Genomic DNA, 23,383 nt, shown 5'->3' on the forward strand with positions numbered 1-23,383 from the left:
TGTAATTCTCCTCGTGTGTCATTTGGAGTCAGCTATTTGTGCACAGAATTCACAGATATTTCATCAAATACTATAACCCTGATTGGATGCAGCAATGTTATGACAACCTTAAGATTATTGACATTTATATTACATACTAACGTTACTTTGCTTGTAAATCTATTTTATTGTGTCACAGCAACTCCTTAGTATAAACTTTAAGTGCAGATTACAATTCTATTTGTTCAGTCACACCCCTCGTTTAGGGGCTAGAGCTGATGATTTACATCTGATGAAATGTTCATAATTAGTGAACTAGACAACCACAGGAACAGGTCTGAAAACAAATGCATAAAGAAAAATATTTTCTCCATGGTCAGTATTACATACTGCTTCAGTACATTAATTTATTATTTGATACACAATTATCTTCCAGTTAATCATTAATAACTGGTTGGTAGGAAAAAAAAAAAACTTCATGCTCTGCTAATGAACTACAGACAGTGAATGAACTTGAGGACAAAGCCAAGAAAATATTTTGGAACATTCTGTTACTTGTTGATTAGTATGGTTATTTGTTACTTATGCACTGGCCATATTTTAGTAATTTGATTACTTTATCATGACTGTATTTTGTCAGTTTAATTGATTTTTGCCTATTTGATGGCAACAAGATTTTTTTTTTGTGGACACACATTAATTTAGATGTGAATTGTGTCATATTTAACAGTCTCCCGAGTTAAGTTCATAGGCTTCCACAGACGGTGTCATTTTGGATAAAATAATTTTGGGTATTGGACCATACCACTGTAACTCCTAAAACAGCTAAATCGGCGATGTTTCAACAGACTTGCTGCGGTCATCTTCAAGGTGGTTAACTGTTGTACACTGGTGAATGTCTTTCTCTACATACTGCCATTTTCAGTTATGTGGTGGCTCCCGACATTACATATCTGAGGTGTCATTGGACAATTTGAAGAGCTGTTATGGAGCTGTACGATACGCTATTGACTGTGCTACCATGGTGACTGATTGGAAGGCACCTCTACTAGGTTACTGGTAGAAGGTAGCATATCGGCTGTCTGTTATCTCTGCCATTCTGGTCTGTGATTGGTGGGCAGCTCTCGTTGCTGACTGGAAGGCAATAGCAAATAGGTAGCTTATATCCAGGGGATGGTGTTTTCCTGCAGTGAGGCATTAAGGTTGCACTGCAGATCACTTGTGGCCACTGTCTACACAGTCAAATATGCGTCAAGCGGTGCCACTGGCTAGTGAACACACAGTCCGCTGGGCTGGAATCGCCAGCAGGCAGGTGTCAGGTAACTCGTTCATGTTGCTAGCTAGGGCATTTAATTATTTCAATAGCCTCTCTTATTTTCCATTGCTGGATCCATGTCTGCTGAACATGTACACCAGGTTATTGAAAATTGATAGAATGGCCACATTCCTGTTGTCTTGACTTCATTCAGTTCCTGTTGTAAGTGGTTGGCATCACTAATCTGGTAAGCTCAGGGTGACAGCTTATGTAACACAACATTCTTTTGTGCTGGATTTTGGTGTGAATCCGCATGTAGGTATCTGCTGATGTGCATCAGCTTCCTGTCAACTTTATGGCCTTGTCTGCCACTAGATGTTCTGTAGATCTCCACACCCAGAAAAGGAATCACTCTGTAGTTTTCCGTTTCTAGGGTGAACTGTATGTTCTTGTGTAAGTTGTTGAGGTGTTCATGAAATCTGCGTAGTTCTGCTTCCCCATGAGGCCATATGAAGAATGTGTCATCCACGTACCACAATATGTCAGCTGTTACAGGTGGTGGTGCAGGTGGGGGGAGCCCATAGCCATTCCATCTGTTTGCTCATAAAATTTGCCCTGCCAACTGAAATGTGTTGATGATAAGCACAATTGCACTAGGTCACGGATGTCTGGCAGTATTTACTTCTCTAGGATGTTGATGGCTTACACAGGAACAGCAAGTAGTAGCTATGGGTGTTATGGTCAGCTTTGATATAAAAATCTTTGTTTGCCAACGTGCCTATAGTCAAAACCATCAACACTGCAGATTTATACGAAATTCATTGTGAGTGCAGTGAAGTCTACATTGGTGAAACCGGGAGACCTATTAGGGCTGACGTTTTGGTGCATGATAATTACGTACAACTGGGACAGAAAAAAAAGTTAGTTGTGGCAAAACATCACTAGAAATGTGACCATCCTATCCATTTTCAAGAACCTCACATGCTTGCTCGGCAGCCGTGGTAGCAGCAACGGAAAATAAGAGAGACTATTGAAATAATTAAGTGCCCTAACAACATGAACAGGGAGGATGGCTAAAAGTTACAATTGGCCTGGCTGCTGGTTATTTCAGCCTGACGGACCGCGTATTCACCAGCTGGCTGCACCACCTGACCCAGGTTTGACAGCGAGATGGTGGCCATTAGAGGACTGCTGTGCAGCCTTAATGTCTTTCTGCAGAAAAACAATATCCCCTGGATACAAGCTACCTGTTTGCTATTGTCTCACAATCACCAATAAGAGATGCGCACCAACCACTTACCAGAATGGCATAGGCAACAGACAGCCGACATGCTACCTTCTACCAATTACCTGCTAGAGTTGTCCAGCTTAGCACAGGCAATAACGTACCATACAGTCACTCCTCCATAAAATTCTCTTCAAACTGTCCAGTGACATCCAAGATATGTGACGTTGATAGCCATCAGACAGCCAAAAATGACAGTAGATAAAGGAAGACATTCATCAGTACACAGCAGTGTACCACCCTGAAGATGACCACAGCAAGTCTGTCAAACTGTCAGCAATTTAGCTGTCTTAGTAGTTACAATGACGTGGACCAATATCAAAAATTATTTTAACCAAAAAAAGAGTTTCCAGATGGTTCTAATCAGTAAATTCCAAAGACTTTACAGTGTCTAGTAGCTAATGGATGCTTGTATTACTCATGAAATTGTCACAAATAAAATGCATAAATATACATTTTCACTCACCCACCACAATGATGACAATATATCAGATTCACTCATGTAATCAGCGGCATTAGCAATATCATGTATGCTGTGAAATATTTTTGCATAATTGCAAAACATTAAATTAACAAACTGTCTGCGAAACTGAAAGTATTTGTCACATATTTCTACAGGCTTGTGTTCAAGTTCTCCCTGAAGTTCAGAGCCATGCTTCACTTTATTTTCCTGTGCAACACCAATGGTTTCACCTGCAAATAAGAAAAATAAAATGAATAATGCCAACCTCAAAGTCTCATTCATAAAAGTACACAGATATCAAAACAATGGGCAAACATTTCAATGTTTTTGGGTTCATTACATCGATCATTCATAAGTGGCAAATATCATACACTATTTCAATACAGGAAGTTAATTTACTAAATAATGTATTGCATATTTGTCAGCATAATCAGTGAGGCTTAACTTTCATTGTTGATAGATTGTACGAGTACAGTAAGTTGTATTAAATCTATGTATTATTGTGTGTGTTACATGTGTTGCCCAGTAGAATAGTAACTAAACGCAGGAATAAAATTTTGTTAAGAACCAATGGAGACAGCTATGTGGGGCACATCCGTTGGTCACCCAATTGTGCAGTAACAGTGTCAACATGTGTGGAAGTACTAACAAGCTGTGGGATTTCATTAGACTTTGTGAGAGTGAAGCCAAGAATACCCCATTCAGCAGTTCGACAACAGTGCAGAACAGATCGAACATGCTACTGTAACAAGGCTCAATGCAGTAACTTCACTTAGAGGTACCATAAGCATACCTCTTAGGATGTGAACTTCACATAAAGGAACATTCTGAAACCCTGAAGTTAACATTACAGCAGCTGAGAGCATTGACAGGCTCAGAAAGAGGGAGCACATCTGGTCACCAGTGTGTGTGTGTGTGTGTGTGTGTGTGTGTGTGTGTGTGTGTGTGTGTGTGTGGGCGCGCGCGCGCGCGTGTGCGCGCGCTATAGAAACTCAACCCTTCTCAAGCTCATTCTGAGAGTTACACCCATCCATCTGCATTATAGATACTGATGGAAGACCAGCTTTATTAAGTTGCAGGACTCCCTGATGAATTCAGCAAGTGTTTACAAGCTGCTGCCAATTTGGGAGTCCATGGCTGCAAATCTATAGCCATCCAGCTATGGAGAGGACTTCTGATCTGCAAACCACTGCCCTGCCTGTCACAATGGTGATGACTGAGGATGGGGGCCAGGCTGATCTTCCATGCATGAAAAATCAATCTGTCCTTCTGCGAGATGTTCAACTTAAGGTGCTGGGCACCTGTGTCACTGCTGCTGGGGCAGTACAAGTACCACCCTACTAGCTGTATCCTGGGACTGCCACCTGGGTTACCCTTCGTGTTGCTGCTGGGTCTTCCGCCTACACATCATCTCAATAACTGTCATCCAGGGCATGCAGATTCCTGGGGCTGAGCCTAGCGCGGCTTCACACACAGAGCGCTGAGCTCTGATGGCTTCCACAGCAAATTCCTTGCTGGGCATAGATGCGTGACCTCTCACTACCAAGCAGCACGGACTCAGCATGGTTGCTACTTCTGACGTAGTGTCAGAGAGACAGAAACTACGGCAGGGGTAAATTTCCATATGTCAGCCAGTTACACATCACCACTCCCGGCTCTGGCCTACTGCCTCGCCTCATACATTGCAATAACTTAAAGTAACGCTGCAGTTCCCTGCTTCGCTGTTGCTCCACTCCAAACAAATCGTATGTGCAATATGCCGCTGCAGCTCCACATATGTTTACCCTGCCTGGCCTGCTGGCTGCTGACTATTACCACACACTGCCAGCGGCCCCAGACTTCATCGCCCAACTGCGCCTTTACAGAGTTTTTAACACAATTCCCCTTTCCTGCAACTCAGACTAATACTAGCACAGCACATTGGCCCCTTGTGTCAGAGGTTACCAAGGAAAATGGTTCCTTTGTGTCAACATAAAAAAGGAAGAATATAACTTAAAAATCACATGGCTCATCAAAAAAAAATATCTGTTCAGGCACAGGATATGCTATTCAGCACTTGGGATGTAAATAACTGTTGAAATCAACTGCCAACAGGTCAACACCCAACTAGTGCAGCAAAAGAATCCATGCTTACATGACACTCCCATAATTTACGCAGCTATCCAGGACTGTTTGCAAACTGTCTCCCAATCTTGTCGTATCAGGCTTATATCTTTCCCATTTTATTTTACAAAATCTTTGACAGAACTGTGGTAATGCAGATCCTCATCAACCTTGACCTGATGACTAATTTTAAATGTGGACTAAAGGAATTACACCAGCTCAAATAACAATACATTACTGTTTAATCTGAGTGCTACTTAGATCAAACTGGAATTATTTTCTGTGGTGTACATGTCCACTACAGTGGACAGCTGATAATGGTCACTTCTTTGGCATTTTCAATCAGTCCCAAGCCTGCAGATGCATGCAGGGCACAGGACCAGTAAAGAGCCTCCACTAGAGTGGGCTGCATGCATTTGCAACCTCAGGACTGTTTAAAAATCCCAAATAAGTGACATTAATGGCTGTGCACTGCAGTGAACAAGTGTACCACAGGGTTCATCACAGTAAAATAGGTTAAGACTTTAAAGACTAACCAATGCAGTACTCGAGGTCCAATTTATTTGACTGTAAAATATCTGACAGCCAATTTTAGATAAGAATGACTTTGCGATTGACAACGAATGGGGTTCCAAAAGGACTCAACAGTATTTTTATTAATCCTTTCATCCTCATACTCAGTGAGCCAATAGAAGAGTTATATTAGTAATTTAGATAGACTCAGATCAAAAGCTATTACACTGTTGCAAGAAATGACTTACAGATAACAGTGAACTGATAGTACTGACAGAGGATGTAGCACACGCATACATGAAAGTACAGTGGCAGGAAGAAGCACGTGACCAAAGGTTCTCCCAGAAAAAAGATATCTGCATAGACAACAGAAAACTTGGTGTGGAAAGTATAAAGAATGTCTTGTTTTTCTATGAACATACTTCTTAAGTAATAGATGGCTCTGAGCACTATGGGACTCAACTGCTGAGGTCATTAGTCCCCTAGAACTTAGATCTAGTTAAACCTAACTAACCTAAGGACATCACAAACATCCATGCCCGAGGCAGGATTCGAACCTGCGACCGTAGCGGTCTTGCGGTTCCAGACTGCAGCGCCTTTAACCGCACGGCCACTTCGGCCGGCTCTTAAGTAATAGAATCCAGTACGTTGTCCTCGATGGTGAGTGTTCATCGGAGGTAAGGGTATCATCTGGAGTGCCCCAGGGAAGTGTGGTAGGTCCGCTGTTGTTTTCTATTTACATAAATGATCTTTTGGATAGTGTGGATAGCAATGTGTGGCTGTTTGCTGATGATGCTGTGGTGTATGGGAAGGTGTCGTCGTTGAGTGACTGTAGGAGGATACAAGGTGACTTGGACAGGATTTGTGGTTGGTATAAAGAATGGCAGCTAACTCTAAATATAGATAAATGTAAATTAATTCAGATGAATAGGAAAAAGAATCCTGTAATGTTTGAATACTCCATAATTAGTGTAGCGCTCGACACAGTCACGTCGATTAAATATTTGGGCGTAACATTGCAGAGTGATATGAAGTGGGACAAGCATGTAATGGCAGTTGTGGGGAAGGCGGATAGTCATCTTCGGTTCATTGAATATGTGGTTCATCTGTAAAGGAGACTGCTTATAAAACACTAATACGACCTATTCTTGAGTACTGCTTGAGCGTTTGGGATCCCTATCAGATTGGATTGAGGGAGGACATAGAAGCAATTCAGTGGCGGGCTGCTAGATTTGTTACTGGTAGGTTTGATCATCACGCGAGTGTTACAGAAATGCTTCAGGAACTCGGGTGGGAGTCTCTAGAGGAAAGGAGGCGTTCTTTTCGTGAATCGCTACTGAGGAAATTTAGAGAACCAGCATTTGAGGCTGACTGCAGTACAATTTTACTGCCACCAACTTACATTTTGCAGAAAGACCGCAAAGATAAGAGAGATTAGGGCTCGTACAGAGGCATATAGGCAGTCTTTTTCCCTCGTTCTGTTTGGGAGTGGAACAGGGAGAGAAGATGCTAGTTGTGGTACTAGGTACCCTCCGCCACACACTGTATGGTGAATTGCGGAGTATGGATGTACATGGGTGAAACCACAATCCCTGCCACAATGGGGGAAAGAACTGGCCTCATTAATTGGGAACTGTATAGCTAAAATGCCAAAGCAATGGCCTAATAGAACTGAATCAATTGCACCTTTAAAACAGACAAGATAAGAATTAAGTGGTGCATCAGATGCATTTGCAAGCAGAGAAATGAAATTGTAAATGTTTGACCAAAGTACTGTCACATCAATGGCTGCAACATACAGTACACATTTTATAACAAGTAGCTTTTGAATTTGTTTAAATTTAACTAATACCGTATAACACCCGTTTAAAACAAGAAAGTTTGCTGAACTGTCAGCATACTCTTATGATGAAAACATGAGGTCCCTATACATCTACAGTCAGGTCAAATCATTTGCAAATGACTTGAAAATTAAGTTACTGGCAATACTTTCAAGCATCTGTTAATCAAACGCTGCAGATGCCTCCAGTACCGAAGGTCAACACAATACAGCCCATCTTAATGTGTGAGGAGTATGCAGGTGAGTATGAGAATAATATTTAAGTGGTGGTCTTTTTTATATTAGGTCAACGTGCAGCTTATGATTAAGAGGAGGTGGGCTACCATAGATATTTATTTACGATGGATATGTTGGCAAAAAACTTTATGAAGATAGGTTTAATAACAATTTAATATAGTTTAAATAACTGAATTTGGCTCTGAGATTATTTCATGTCACCTGTCACTAACATTATTGATTTACCTATTAAAGGTACATAAATAGAAGATTCACAATAGCAAGTTTTAATGTAGTAGACATACTGCAAAATTTATCTAAGAATAGTTTCCGGAAACAATTTGTTTAGTGAAGTATTTCACTTATGGGTGCACTAACAACTGTTCTGTGCAAATCAGGATATCTAGTTTATTTATCATCTTTATTTTAAATAAAATTTCACATGGACATCCCTTCACTTACACTGTGTTATCAAACTGAGTAATACATTGTCTAATTCAATCTTCAATGATAAGGAAATTTTCAAATTTCTTAGAATTCTGAAGATGAGTCTGTCATCATGATGTGGCGTTTACATTGAGAGCTTTCAAAAGTGAAGCTTCTTCCTACACTTTTGGCTCAATTTAAAAAAGTACAGAGGAAGAAAGTTGTACAGGAAAGGACTAGTAACTTAAGATGGTAATTAATAATAGCATACTTCCATGAAGTTATCTTTCTGATACACTAAAATTTAATACTAGTGCTTATTTTATACACTTATTTTAGAGTTTGTACGAACAAAAATAAATTTTCTTATTTTAGCAATAGTGATAAATTGATAAATTTTTTCTAGTTTATTAAAAGGAACAATAGGAAATAATAGCTAACCGTTTATCAAACAATTGCCTTTTGATAATAACGCAACATCAGCTCTGCTCACTTAAATGAAACTATTTTTTTGAAACAGTGCAAGGAATAACTGAACTTTTCATCATGAAATTAATACAATGCTGGAAACTTCTCGACTAAATACAAATGATGGATGAGTAAAAACTATCACTCACCAAATTGGATAGGTTTTAAGCAGTGGACAGGCAAATAAATTCAGTTTACAAGTATATTTCTAAATTAATTCCCTGACTGCGAAGACCTTGATATCTACTGTATTAGGTGTAGATCTATTACCCACAGTGACATATGAAAATTTGTGCTGGACCAGGACTTGATACCAGATTTCCTGCTTAATGCATGCATCACGTTAACTACTTTGGCTATCCATGTACACTGTCCGTATCAACCCAAACCTCCATGTCACGTTGTCTACATCTTTTATCATAGTCCACTAAACTCATCAGCTAATGCTTACAACATTATTTGAATTTCCGTACCATGGAGAATGAGGACAAAGAATTCAGACCAATGTTATTATCATGACATATGGAGGTTTGGATTTGTTATGGCATAAAGTCAAGCGCCGGCACGCAAGTCGGGAACAAAAGAGAAGAAAAGGTTGTGAGAAGAAGTCAGCCAATCGCACGCTGACCGACCCCCTTCCAGGACAATGCAACAGCAGGGGCCCCTATGTGAATTGAACACGAGCGCTAGTCCCGACTGGTGGTGTCCCACTTGGATAGCAGTGTCAACCATAGCAACTTCGATAGCAGTTCAGGACAGACTTTTCTCAGTTAGAGATCAGCAGTCACTGCAAAGACTGGTTATTTCGTGTGTCACCCTTTGCTTGCGACTCACCTGTGTAATTGCCAAAGTTAAGTATTGTATTTGATTAGTTGTAATAAAACTCATTAATATGACTTGCTTGATAGTTTGTCTAGAGAACCGAGTATGCAGGATTCTTAGACACAACAAGATTGGCGACGAGGCTGGACGAAAGACTGGCGACGGGCTGAACAAATACCAACACGTTTCACACCCAAAGCTGCTAGCTGCCACAGTTTTTTTCTTGTTATGGACTTTTGTGTATTGCCGCTGCCTTAATTCTACCATGCCTTTTCTTTCCAGGGATGTGTTTACATGTTTTAATAGTGTCCCTAATCTTTTTTTTCCTATTCAATGTTTTAAAATGGACATTGCAGAAATTTTCTTTGCTAGTGTGCTTATTTTTATTGCTTGCATTGTCAGTTTTTTTGCATTTGCCTACTCCAAAATGAGCAACCCATCTCTCCCACCCCCTGCTCAGGCGCCTCAGCTGCAAAAGATAGATGCAATGCAGCTCACACAAATGTTTCACTTTCAGACGCAGCAGATTGCAAACCTTTTCAATACAGTACAGCAGTTACTAACAAACCAAGCCACGAATGCTGAGCTACCTGCAACAACTGCAGCTGCGAGTGCCATACTGTCTTTTCATCATTTTAACAAAAAAAACAAGAATAAAAGAGGAATGGCTCGAGTTGCTGCAACAGTATGAAGCCCACATAATTCCTCAAAGAGTATCAGATACTGTGAGACTATATATTACTTTTTGTCAACAGTAGGGAGTGCAGTTTTTCACTTCATTCAGAAATTGGCACAGGGGTGGCAAAGGGGTGGCACAGGGGGACCAACCACATTGAGGAGGAGGTGGGTGGAGCTAAGAGTGGTGGAAGAAGTCAGTACAATATGAGAAAGGAATGGTGTGGACAATAACAGAAGACAGAAGCTAGGGTGAGGCAGTAGGAAACAAGTTAATGGAGGCTTACATCAGGGAGATTATGAAACTGCAGGATATGCTGGAGAGAATTCCCACCTGAGTACTTCAGAGAAACTCATGTTGCAAGGGAGTGTCCAATACGTACACATAGTGATGCAGCCGTTGAAGTCATTTGTGTTGCGGGGCACAGCACGTTCAGTAAGTGGATGGTCAAGTTAGTGGTGTGCCACAGTTCGGTGGTGGTCATTCATACGAGTAGACAGTTGTTAACTGTCATGTATACACAGAATGTTGCACAGTAACTGCAACCTAGTTGCTACATAACATCTCTGCTTTCACATGTGTTCCTGCCTTTTATTGGGTAGAAGATACCTGTAATTGGACTGCTGAAGAATGTGGTGGGCAGGTGTATGGGCAGGTCTTGCACCTGGGTTGTCTGCAAGGAAATGACCCGTGAAATGCACGGTTGGAAGCAGAATTGGAATAGGGATGAATCAGGATATTCTGTAGGTTGGATGAGCAGCAGAACACTACTTTGGGTGATTTGGGAGGGTTTTGCGTAGGGAATCTCTCATCTCACAGCATTACATGAGGCAGATGAAGCCCTGGTGAAAGATGTGGTTGAGCTTTTCAAGACCAAGCAATAATAGATGATCAGATGAGTACTGGTTGGCGAGCGACTAACATGTTTACTTATATCAGAGAAGGAGATGGCATGAGAGATCTATTTATGGATGACCTGGATGGGATATTGTCTGTCAGTAAAGGCTCTGGTAAAGTTATCTGCATATTTCAACACTGCTGCTTTCCACAGCAGATGTGGTGCCCACAAATGGTGATGCTGTAAGGAAGAGACTTTTTGACATGGACAGGTGACAGCTGTACAGGTATTTTTTGCTGGTGTGCCTGATACGAACACATGTATTTACGGAGCCATCTTAGATGTGGAGATTGACATTTAGGAAGGTGGCTTGTTGCATTGGGAAGGACAAAGTGAAGCAGATTTGTGAGTAGCTGTTCAGGTTATTGAGGAAAGAACAAAGGTTGCTCCAGCCACGAGTACAAATCACAAAAATGTTATCAATGAATATGAACCAGACAAGGGGTTTTAGGTGCTTGCTAAATAGCAAGGATTCCTCCAGATAGTCCATAAATAACTTAGCACAGGATGTTGCCATGTGGATACCCATGGCAGTACCATGGATTTGTTTATAGATTTGGCCTTCAAAAATGAAATAATTGTGGATCAGGATGTGGTTGACCAGGATGATTAGAAAGTAGGTGGTGTCAGGAACACACTGGGCAAGGTAGTGTTCCATGCATCAATAGTTACCAACAGGTTATGGACAACTGTTTGGAAGTGTTTGTCAACAAAGGCAGAGGTTTGTTCTGTGGGAGAACAGTAAGTAACCGCAATAGGATGACAAGTAGGGGCACCTATGGGGTTGGATTTGTAGAGTTTGGGAGTAGGTGAAAGGTAGAGTGCAACTGGGGGAATCTGGGGTAGGGGGAGGTGGGAAGGGGGGCACTGGTGTGAAGAGGGAAATGGTTTTCAGATGTCAGGTTTTTGCAGGGAACTAAAGCCTTGGGGAGCTGCTGTGACTGATATTGGACTTCTGGAATAGGTTCTTGGTCATAAAGTTTGTATGCAAAAGTGTTGGAAAGTTAGCGATAACCCTCAGCAACAAAGTCACTACAGTTCATAACCACAGCGAAGGAGCCTTTGACCATGGAAAGGATGATAAGGTCTGGATTGGTTTTCAGGTTGTGAATACTTGCATGTTCCATAGGAGTGACATACTCATTGGGAAGGCATTCAGAGAAAGAAGGTGAAGCCAAGTTGAAAGTAAGGAATTCTTGGCAGATTAGACAGGCTGGAGAGGGGGAGGAGGATCATGGTTGGAAGGAATTTGAAACAGTTTTAAACAAGGTTCTACGTGAGGTTTTGGTTGGCTGTTGTCAGTGGGGTGCATGACAAAAAATGTTTCCACTACAGAAAACAAGTAAAGGAAACAAAGTTCTTTACCAGTCCAACATATGTGACCTTAGGTTTCGGGCTACAGTTGAGGCCTTCAGAAAGTACTTGAGCTTCTGCAAGGGTTCAAGTTTTGGCAGAAAGGTTGACAACAGTCTTATAGGATTAGTGTCCAGGAGCAGTGTGTTTCATGGAGAATGGAGGAAGTCTTTGGAAGTTTACAGAAGGTGAAGTAATTCAGCAAAGTATGCACTAATCATTTGTTTTTGATGCACAGTTTTTAATCATTATTTAAATGATAATATCAACCAAGTACACTGCTATATTCATAATCACCTAGAACACTTTTTGCATAAAATACTCACGTTTCGCATACAGTACTCTAGCCACAGCATGAAATATTCCTGAATCTTCTTTAAGCTCTAAATCAGCATTTCTGTCACTTGGTTTTCTTCCCAAATGTTTCTCAATTTTCCACAGACCTTTGCGTGGTGCAATAAATTTTGACTCTATATGAAATAAAGAATATCATCATTTGCTATTCATTATTTTAATAAAAAATTAATTAACACTGTGAGTATGTCATTACAAACATGCAAACAACAGACTTTTATAGTTAAAATCACAACAAAAGTGCACTCACCAGGTACATAGAATTTGAGCTCAGAAATTGCTTTCCGAATATTTCCACAAGACATTTCTGTTATGTGAGACACAATAGAAGCATACTTTTCACATGGTAAGCCTTTCAGTCCTATTATTCTATTCAAAGCCTTTTTTATAGATGCATCTGTAATTCTTTTGAATCTGTAAGTTGATCAATTTCAAGTAATTACTTCTAGCTCATCACTGACATGACAGAAAAAAACCTTGCAAGTTATTTGTCTTGAAATTAACTAATACCAAAAATTACTGAGGATCATATGTATTTTATAATTAAAGAAAAAGAGTATTGATCATTTGACAACAAATTTTAATACATCTGCACTTGTCAGCTATTTCCATGAAAATGCAGACTGGACATCTCCAGCTATGGTCCCAAAAAACTTATCTATGAACACAAGAACCTAGGCACAATTTTCAAGGAAGGCTGTCCATGAACCACAGAAAATACACAGGATCGAAGACAGAAACCACATTCATTAAGATCTAAAGTCCCATAATACAAATTAAACATAATCAGCATAAAAGAACATTACTCTTGAGCAGGATGTCAAAAGGCTTGCAAACAAGATAATTTACAAGCACAAGATATTTAGTATACAAAACTTCCCAGAGTACACAATTTAAAAAAAGTTAAAACCACACAATCTCTTCCACAGCAATAAACCGTTAATCTCTAATTGCAATGCAACTTCATAACTAAGTGGCATGTACTCTATGAAATGATTCCAGACATCTATGGACAGTCAATGTCATTCCTAAGAAAGACTGTTCAGTTTTTGTAAGGAAGAGTCCTGGATGATGGCTGGTGGGCTGTAGTTTGTCTCCTTGTAGTACCCCATATATGATCTAAAGGATTCATATTCAGAAACATTTCTAGCCCGTCCACAGGTGCACATCATCTTTTGCAACAAATTTATCAACAGCAGCAGCTCAATGTGAGTCATCGTTAGTAAAGTAGTTGTCTGAGTCAACCATACCTTTGAAAAGTTGAACATGTGATTGCAGTACCTCAGCAGTGTAGCTCTGAGCATTAAGAGATTTTGATGGGGTCACTGGATTGAAGATTATCAACCACCTCCTACTGAACAGTACTGGCAAGGGCAGAAGAGCATATTTGTGAGACCTACAGCAGAGAATAGCCCTGTAGCAGTGCTGAAGTGTGCACGCTCTGCTGTGTCCTGTGTTCAGAAGACGTAATACTGCTGAAGAAATGAGGTTCTCAATAGCTCAACCCCATGGGCAGGTGGTCACAGATCTCAACAGTTCAACCCCATCGGTAGGGGGTTACCAATCTAAACATCACATTACTTGAATTAGGCCCCAAAAGGAGGTATGAATGGGGGAGCTATGCAACAAGATGGTTGAAAATGAGTCTCTTGCACATGCAGGCATACGAGTTGGCCTTATGGCAGAACTCTCAGTTCCTCCACACGAATCCTGAACCCATTCAGGTTCGACAATAGTAAGGAATCCATTTTATCAGTGAAGTTTTTCTACAGCTGACTTTTCTTGCTGCTATGGTTGTAGGTACATGGTAGCTGAGGGTTCAGAGGAGGGACTCATTGGTTCTTCCAATAGACTTCATACTCCATTACCTCAACAGATGGGTCCTGTTTGGTTTCACTGTCAAAACAATTGTTGGATTTTTTGATTGTTCTGCACTTCCTCTTTTACACCGTCCAATCAAATTAATGAGACTGGCCACCTGCCAAAAGCCTGAATAACCACCTTTCGCTGCATGGACAGCTGTGAGACATGTGGAAAGGCAGTCAATGAGTTTCTGGAAGGTCTGACATGGACGTGGAGCCATGTCGACTAGAGGTTCCTCAGTTGAGGACCAATGGCACGAACAGCCTGATTGAGGTAGTCACACAGATTCTCGATTGGGCATAGATCCAGCAACTTTGACGGTCAGAGTAGTACGGTGAACTCATCCTGGTGCTCTTTGAACCAAGCAAATACACTGCAAGCTGTGCGACACTTCACATTGTCCTCCTCGTAGACGCCATCGTCCAACTGCACATAAGGGTGGCCATGGGCCCCAAGGATAGATGCATACTCATGTTGCTTCATTATGCGTTCAAGAGTGATAATATCACCCAGAAAATGCCACAAAAACATTCCACAAACTGTGATGCTTCCTCTTGTGGCTTGGACCCTTCCAATGATTGTTGCAGGGTATTTACTTTCAGACATTTCATGCCGTACATGTCAATGGACATCTGTCCAATGGAGCATAAAACATGATTATCTGAAAAGACCACCTGTTGTCACTCAGTGGCTGTCAAGTTCCTGTATTAGTATGCAAATTCCAGTCTTCATCGCTGATGAAACGCAGACAACATGGGTGCATGAACCAGGGGCCGGCTGCAGAGGCTCATACATAGCAATGTTCACTGAATATTGTCGTTCAGGAGACACTCTTGGTATCCCCCATAGTTCATCTGGGTGGTTATTTGTTCAACAGTTGCACGTCTATTTGCCCTTACACACCTCCACAGCCATTGTTCATCTGTCATGTATGGTCTGTGGTGAACCGCAGTTGGCTTGATGCTAGTTTTACACAGCACCATTTTCCCAGGGGCAGTATACCCCAGGAACAGTATACCTTAACCTTAGTGGCAACAACACTATTTTGGACATAAGATAAAGTGCGCCATTTCCGCATTACAACAACAACTGCACTGTTTTCCGTTTGTACCATCCTCAGGATACGGTGGTTAGAGCCAAGATCCCCATTCCCTGTGATGCACCACATTCTACAACTGTACCTCACAGTGGTCACTGAAGCATGCCCAAAGTACACGTTTATGAAGGACTCCTGGCACTTACTAATCCCCAGCTCTGAACCACGGGTTTGTCAAACCCACACCTAGCCAACAACAGACTGCACTCCCTGAAGTGCTTGCAATTTGGTGTAATCCAGAAGTCATATGTGGCTTATCAAATGCCATAGATGTGGAGAGCATTACCATTGGCCAGAAACATAGTGTGGAACTAATGATCAAATGATATGACTGGAAGTAATGTGGATTCAAACTAGTACCAATGAAAAAAGCCAAAATTGTAATAAACCCAACACACACAATCAGAGTGCCACTGCAAAGCAAAGGCCCAGAAAGTGAGGTAACTCGTATTTGAGGATCAGCATAAACAGGCTTCAACAACAAGATACAAACTACTGATTTCAGCCTCAGGGCCCAGCAATTATTTCCTGCAGCAGACCAACTGCCAACCCCATGTGATGTGTTTGACACAACTTCTGAAATCATGACCACTGTAATTATCTGCTATACAAATATTATCACATTCACTCTCCAGGTTGGTTTCTATATTGCTGGAGTAGCACAATATTAGAGGAAGGAGAATCAAAATGTACATATGATAACCGAGAAACACACTACTGGGTCATTCCATATCAAATCACCCAATAAAAAATAAATTTTACACCCACCTCCTTAGATTTTCATGAAATTTGGCTCAAATGGTTCTAATACCATCCTGACAACACCTGCAATTTTTTTTTGCTGTATCTCTTACAGTTTTTTTTATAAATTTTTAAAGTTTTTATGTTTTGCGTTTTCTGAACCTTCGGAAATGGTCAATTAAATTTGTATTCAAAACTTTAAATTTGCTTATCTTAAAAACTCTTTTAGATAACATCATGAATTTTTGCAGCAAGTTTATTTATTATACGTATTTGAAGATAAAAATGATGCTATTAAAATATATTAATATTTTCTATGAAAAAAATATATATATATATATATGTATTTTTTTCTTTTTTTTAACGGATGTTTTGTTTTATAAGAATTGCAATATCTAGAGTCTCAGACCTGATAGAATGCTCAAATTTGTTTTAATTTATTCTTAAACATATAGGCTACTTGATAAAACAAAAATAATGATGGCTTTTTAACATGTTTATTAATTATAGTAGATTACATTAGAATTATGTACGAAGATAGTTTACTTACGACACTTATGTATAACCCAACTGATTGCTTGAAACATTGAATTTTTTGAGTAATTTTGTCTTTTTAATAAACATTAATGCTGATTCAAACTGTTTTTCCACTTTATCCAAGAGCTTTCAGTTCTTTTGATACAGTCTTTTTTGAAGTAATACATTCTCCCAGTGCCGCTTGATTGAGGTGCATCTACTACACAGACTATGTGCTCCAAAGGCACTATGCAGGAATCTTCTCTTTCAGGCCAATAAAATGATGCAGCTGGTCCTGAAGGATGTAGAAATAGAATTTCTGCATCTTCTTCATCATTGAATATTGTTTTTACCAGTCCAAAGTACCAGTTACGATCATAATTTGCAGCCACATAGCTATTTACGGATGGTTCAACACGAACCCAATCAGAAGAAGAATGGAAAGAAAAGACTAAGGAGGGTTTTACACTATCTGTAGTCCTTCTAATTTCAAGGTTGTTTGTTGGAAGTGGTTTGAAGTTATGAAAACTTCTAGTTCCAGGAATGGTTCGGGTTGCTGAAAAACGTTTTTCTAGTTTTAACCGTAGCAAATCAGCTTCTTTTTAGTCAATAAAGTGAAAATGAATGTTTTCAATATTTTTTTCACAAAACTTGTACACATCGATTGCTGTCATTATTTGTTCTTCGTCTGAAAGCTGTAGACTGGCTTTCCTTAAAATTCTTTTAATAGTTCCTCCTAGGCCATCACAAATTGACTTCCCATGACTTGTTGCAAAAAAAGAGTGTTGGGCCTTCAAATTAAAGTCTCTCAAGTGTTCAGTCAAATTTTTAAAACTGTTTCTATTTTTGTACTGCCCAGCACAACCATCTGTAAAGTAGTGAACTGAGTCAATGTCAGTATGATGTAATGACAGCCACTTTGTAATTTCTTTTTGTACAAAGTTAACAAAACCAGTGTCATGTTCTTGGTCGTCACTAATAAAACAGTGGTTGGAAATAAAAATATTGTTTTCCTCATTTCTTAGAAAAACTCCAACTGGGTGTGATGAGAGAAGCAAATATCTAACCTCAGTGACAGACAACAGCAAAAGTAATTTCTTGTCAATTTGGTACACCAGCAATCATAAAATGGGGCAGTTTAGAAACAACAACAATGTAGTGGAGGGACTTAGCTTTCAGTGTAGCTCTAATGATGTTAGTGAAACATTTGCAAGCTAGTAATATGAGAGGGCAATGTTTAATGGTTTCTAAATTGATTAGATTCTACAGAGATCAGAAATCTCCAACAATATGTAAAACATGAAATTCTTCAAGATAACTGACTGTGAGCTATTTTGTTTAAACACATGATACACAAAACAAGGAAACAAACATAAAATAAATGTGTAGCATGTTTTCAGAGAGATAAGAAGCTGTCTGGAGAAGCACTGCAAAAAAACACGTTGACAGTGTAATGAACATAAATAAGTACTTGGCCAATTACAACATTCCAAAACATATCATGTTTTATACGATATTTATTCAATGATTTTTTTTCACTTTTATCATAAAAGCTCTTCAAATGAGATTACTTGAAATAATACACTGCTCTTAAAACTTGAGGAAAAGATATATGAAGTAATATAAAATATTATAACTCTGTGGAAATGATTGTGCAGAAGCATGTTGCGAGAGGTCTCCTAGTAACACACACAAAGCTGGATGTCACATGGCATGGGCTCACTGGGACTAGAGTACCAAATGGGGCTGGATGGCACCACAAGGCAGTTGAAGTAATCGAAAAAATGTGTGTGTGTCAATCAGTGAACAGTTGCATGCACTGTGGTTGTGTTTTTCATTACAACACGGTCCTGAGGCGATATTTGAATGACTTCACAAAGGGGAAGAATCATTGGGAAACTGGAAGAAGGACAAAGTGTGACAACTGTAGGTCAGGAGTTTGGTGTTGCTTACAGCATAATTTCACGTGCATAGGGATTGTTCTGAACCACAAGCACGGCTCCCTGAAGGAGAGGAGATGGTCAACCACCATTAACTACAGCAGCACATGACCACTACATTGTGTAACAGAGGGTCACATCAAACAGCAGGTGCAATTACAACAACATTTAACAGAGCTGCAAGGCACGCAATCACAAGCTCCACAGTGGCATGGTGACTACATGGAGGTAGTCTCATTGGTTGACAATCAGTACATTGTGTTACATTGACACCTGTTTCAGCACTGTTTGTCATGGTGCCAAGAGCAGAGAGACTGGACCAATGTGGAGTGGGGTCACATTTGCTTCTCGGATGACAGCAGATTCAGTCAGTGGTGATCCTGGATGTACTGTCATATGATGAGACGTGGGAACACTTAATGCTCTCACCAACATTGTCGAGAATTATCATTTTGGTGGTCCATGAGTTATGGGGTGTGGGGAGGCATAATATTGCATAGGCGTTTGACCTCCATATCTTTGAAGTTGATACACTGTTAATTGTGACACTGTACTCCTCCACCATATGAGGCTTTTCAGTGTTGCATTTTGCATGAACTTCATTTTGATGGATAACACTGCGCAACTGCATTGTACTGCACAAGTGGAGAAGTTCTTGGAATGAGACGATACTATACGAAAGTACTGGCCTGTATATTCTACCAGTGACGGTACAGGTTACACACCCACAGAACTGAGCTTGAAAAAATACGATCCTATGATAAACAATGCTGTCAGCCCACACCACACAGTCACTTTTTGCAGAACAAAGCGACACTAGTTGATATGTGTGTGGATTTTTCTGTTGCCCATATTCTGCAAACTGACATATCTTTGGAAGTGGAAATGGGCTTTATCTGCTTATGGAATCTTCCGTGGCTATTCACTGCCCACTTCCATGCAAGCAGAAATTCCAGAGCAAATGTTTTCTTGCTGGCAGGTCAGCAGGAAGCAACTCCTAAACATGGGTTATTTTGTACAGACAGCAATGCAGGATGTTTCATAGGGTTTGTGCTCCATGCTTGCAAGTATGTCCAATGTTTGGGCAATTCCCCATCCACTGCATATTTGCACACCACTGCTCAACCCATCCTGCAATGCTGTGACCACTTCTTCAGTAGATGTCAGATCAACTACCTCCTTCCCTCTGCCACATTGCACTTCAAAAGAACCTGTCTTTTCGAATTCTGTAATCATTTTCTCCAGACCCTTATCAGACATTGGACCAATGCCTTTTTTCATACCCTCGAATGTCTGGAACTTCTGCAGGATTACTGGCAAACAATCACCATTCTTGTAAAAGTGCTTTACCAGCAGCGAGCGAACCTTCATAAGACAGTCATGTTGGGCATCTCAGCCTGAACTGAGGAACAGCTGTGTGCCGCATATCTGTTGGTGTGCATATTCTGACACACTGCCTCATTAGGGGCCATGCAATCACGGCTTGTAAACAAACGCAGTACACCACAACTGAGTTCTTGTGAATGCACAGTTGTCTGTGTGCCTTGTAGTGCAGCACAATGCCTGTGAACATCCTCTCCATGGCAGACCATATCAAAATCATCACACTGATGGGACAAAATACGAGACAAGTTGATATTGTGAATATTGTTCATACTGATCAAAGTGTTGTCTCCAGACCATGGAAAAAGTTCCAGCAAACACATTCAATAGGAGACTGACATCACGAAGGCCATCCACGCAAAACTACAGCAGCTCAGGGCTTGTATGTAATGATATCTGCACAGAGACACCTTACAAAGACAGTGATTAATCTGCGCCATGAGCTTCGAGAAGCCACAGGGGTTACCGTAAGTACCCAAAATGTGTGCAACAGACTTCATGGCGGGGGTTGTACATCCAAAGACCTCTCAGGACCCCATCACTCCATCCACATCACAGAGGTGCTCATGTAAGATGGACTGGAGCACATGAATGTTGGACATGAGACCAATGAACCAAAACACTGTTCACAGATGAAGTGCAGATAAGCTTGCAACCTGACGACAACTCTGTTCGGATATGGAGGCAAACATGGGAACACAAACATCCCTCAATGACTGTGGAGTGTCACTGACAATCCCGTGGCTCAATCATATTCTGGGCAGGAGTCATGTATAGCTGCCATGCACCACTCATTCCAATTGAAGGCAACATGACTGGTGCAGTATATGAAAACAACATTTTCTGACCCATAGTCAGCGGTTTTGCAGAGACTGTACGGAAAGGATTCACTCTACAGGATAACAATGCTCCACCTCATCTTGCTTGCAGTGTGATGATGTTTGGTTTGTGGGGCGCTCAACTGTGCACCCGTACAAAGTCCCAATTTTTACACAGTCCAATTTTTACACAGTCCAATTTTTAAACACTCCAATTTTTATACAATCCAATCATCCACTGTCATGGGTGGTGGTGGTGGTGGTGGTGGTGGTGGTGGTGGTGATGAAATTATGAGAACAGCACAAACACCCAGTCCTCGGGCAGAGAAAATCCCCAACTCAGCCAGAAATCGAACCCGGGACCCTGTGATCCAGAGGTAGCAACGCTAGTCACTAGACCACGAGCTGCAGACTTGCTCGCAGTGTGTGTGTGTGTGTGTGTGTGTGTGTGTGTGTGTGTGTGTGTGTGTGTGTGTGTGTCCATATCTGACAAGATATGGGATCTGAAGAATGGCCAGCATGTTCACTGGATATGAATTGTATAGAGCATGTGTGGAGTTTGCTCAAAAGAGATTTCTACAGGAGCACCTTCCATTAATGACTGAAGCACTCAGGAATGCTGTCATTGAGGAGTGGGACAATATGTCTCAAGAGGTCTGCAATGAGTTGGCACTGAACATGCCCCGTCACACTCAAGAGTGCCTGAGGGTTCGTGGAGGGCCTAAGCCATTTTATGTGTTTTGATGCTGTGGGACACGCAACTCTACCCCCCCCCCCCCTCCCCTTCAAGTAATGTTCCTGTTTCATTTCATAATCTGTTCAAAGATAAAATATAGCATAGCTTTCCTTTGCATAATAGTCTGTATTATCAAAAAACACAGTATAAGACATCTATCTCTTTTCATTATATGAGAACCAATTACCTGCTTAACTTTTTTTGATGAAACACAATTATGAAAAAAAAATTCATTTTTAAGTGCCAGTAAAAGAAGATTATGTCACTAGTATTAAGCATTACAGAACTATAAAATTACAACAAGCATGGTTACAGACTAAAACATATCAAGAAAATAGCTAATTTGACATTATATATGAAAACTGTTTCAGTGTCTGGGACGTATATCATTTGTTGCCCAGCACTCAGCATCCCCTAATATATATTTGTTTTTTATGTAACTATTATCATCATTTAATTTTTATATAGACTATAGTTTACTCACACTATTACATCCATATCCAATAACTTCTGAGCCTCGGCATTAAATACCGAGTATCGATCTGTATGTGAAATTATTATAACAAGTGGACATTTCCCTGTGGTTGAATAATTGCTGGAAAGAAGAATAATAAGATGACATATACATCTGTGTATTTTCCCTATATTGTTCTAAACTTAAGTTGAAACTATCTAAAATCATAAACAGGAAGGTCATCATGTTAACACTGATAGAAAAATGTATCAGTAATGAGTCTCAACCTAGCTCTGCAAATACAGTATACACAAATACAAGATTAACAAAATAACTTTTCACATTTAATCACCTATTGGATTACACACGTCAACAACAGGAATGAGCCACAAACCAATGAAATATGGCATTGCAATAGTTTTGTTAATTAAAAGTTGCAAAATGAGAGAAAATTAGTACGAAGTTAGGAGTGTCAAGAATATAATTCATAAATGTCAACCAGACCAGTTACAGAAATACAATGCTGACAAACCTTGTGAATTTTATAATGAGAAAAACTAAACTTTACTGTAAGACAGACTTCTCTATGAAATTATCTTACAGGACACCAAAGCAGCAAATTGCCGAGTACTGATCATCTGTGCTTGATCTACATTGGAAGGTTTCAAACTGATTACATAATGGTAAGACAGATACAGAGTGGCACACATAAAGCCAGCCCATGCGCTGAAAGGAATATGAATGAAGAAAATCAATGTACATCCCGTACAACGGGATGTACAACGGAATCAATGTACAACGCTTTCTTACATTTTTATTGTACAGTTTCATTAATAACTATGTAACTAAAAGTTTAAGTAACAGATTTACTTTTGTTAGTTTAATAAGGATACTTTAGAAAGTCCCAGATACTTTAGAAGTGCCAGATATTTTAGAAGTGCCAGATACTTTAGAAAGTCTTTGTTCAAAATGTTCTCCGCCAACATCCAAGCAAAATTGTGCACATCGAAGCATGTTAAGGAAAACAGTACTCTTTGAGGAATGTTCGAAATTTCTTCACATATGTTATTTTTTAATGTGTCAAGTGCTCTGGGATTGTTGCGATAGACTAAGCTTTAGAAATCCCCAGAGGTAAAAGTCACATAGTGACAAGTCAGGAGAGCGGGGTGGCCACAAGCCCTTACT

At 40.2% G+C, this 23,383-nt stretch overlaps 1 protein-coding gene across 1 annotated transcript in view; it reads right to left on the reverse strand.

The window, feature by feature from the left end:
- The window catches only part of LOC126248657 (cell cycle checkpoint protein RAD17), a 144,993-nt gene that overhangs the window by 67,083 nt on the left and 54,527 nt on the right, over positions 1-23,383 (reverse strand). Inside the window, exons 6-9 of the mRNA XM_049949843.1 lie at positions 22,229-22,339; positions 12,902-13,065; positions 12,624-12,767; positions 2,986-3,212 (exon numbers count right to left, since the gene is read on the reverse strand). Coding sequence (XP_049805800.1) covers positions 2,986-3,212; positions 12,624-12,767; positions 12,902-13,065; positions 22,229-22,339 — 646 coding nt within the window. The remainder of the gene's footprint in view (positions 1-2,985; positions 3,213-12,623; positions 12,768-12,901; positions 13,066-22,228; positions 22,340-23,383) is intronic.

The sequence above is a fragment of the Schistocerca nitens genome, chromosome 3 (genome assembly GCF_023898315.1).
Source record: "Schistocerca nitens isolate TAMUIC-IGC-003100 chromosome 3, iqSchNite1.1, whole genome shotgun sequence".
In the NCBI taxonomy this organism is placed as follows: Eukaryota; Metazoa; Arthropoda; class Insecta; order Orthoptera; family Acrididae; genus Schistocerca; species Schistocerca nitens.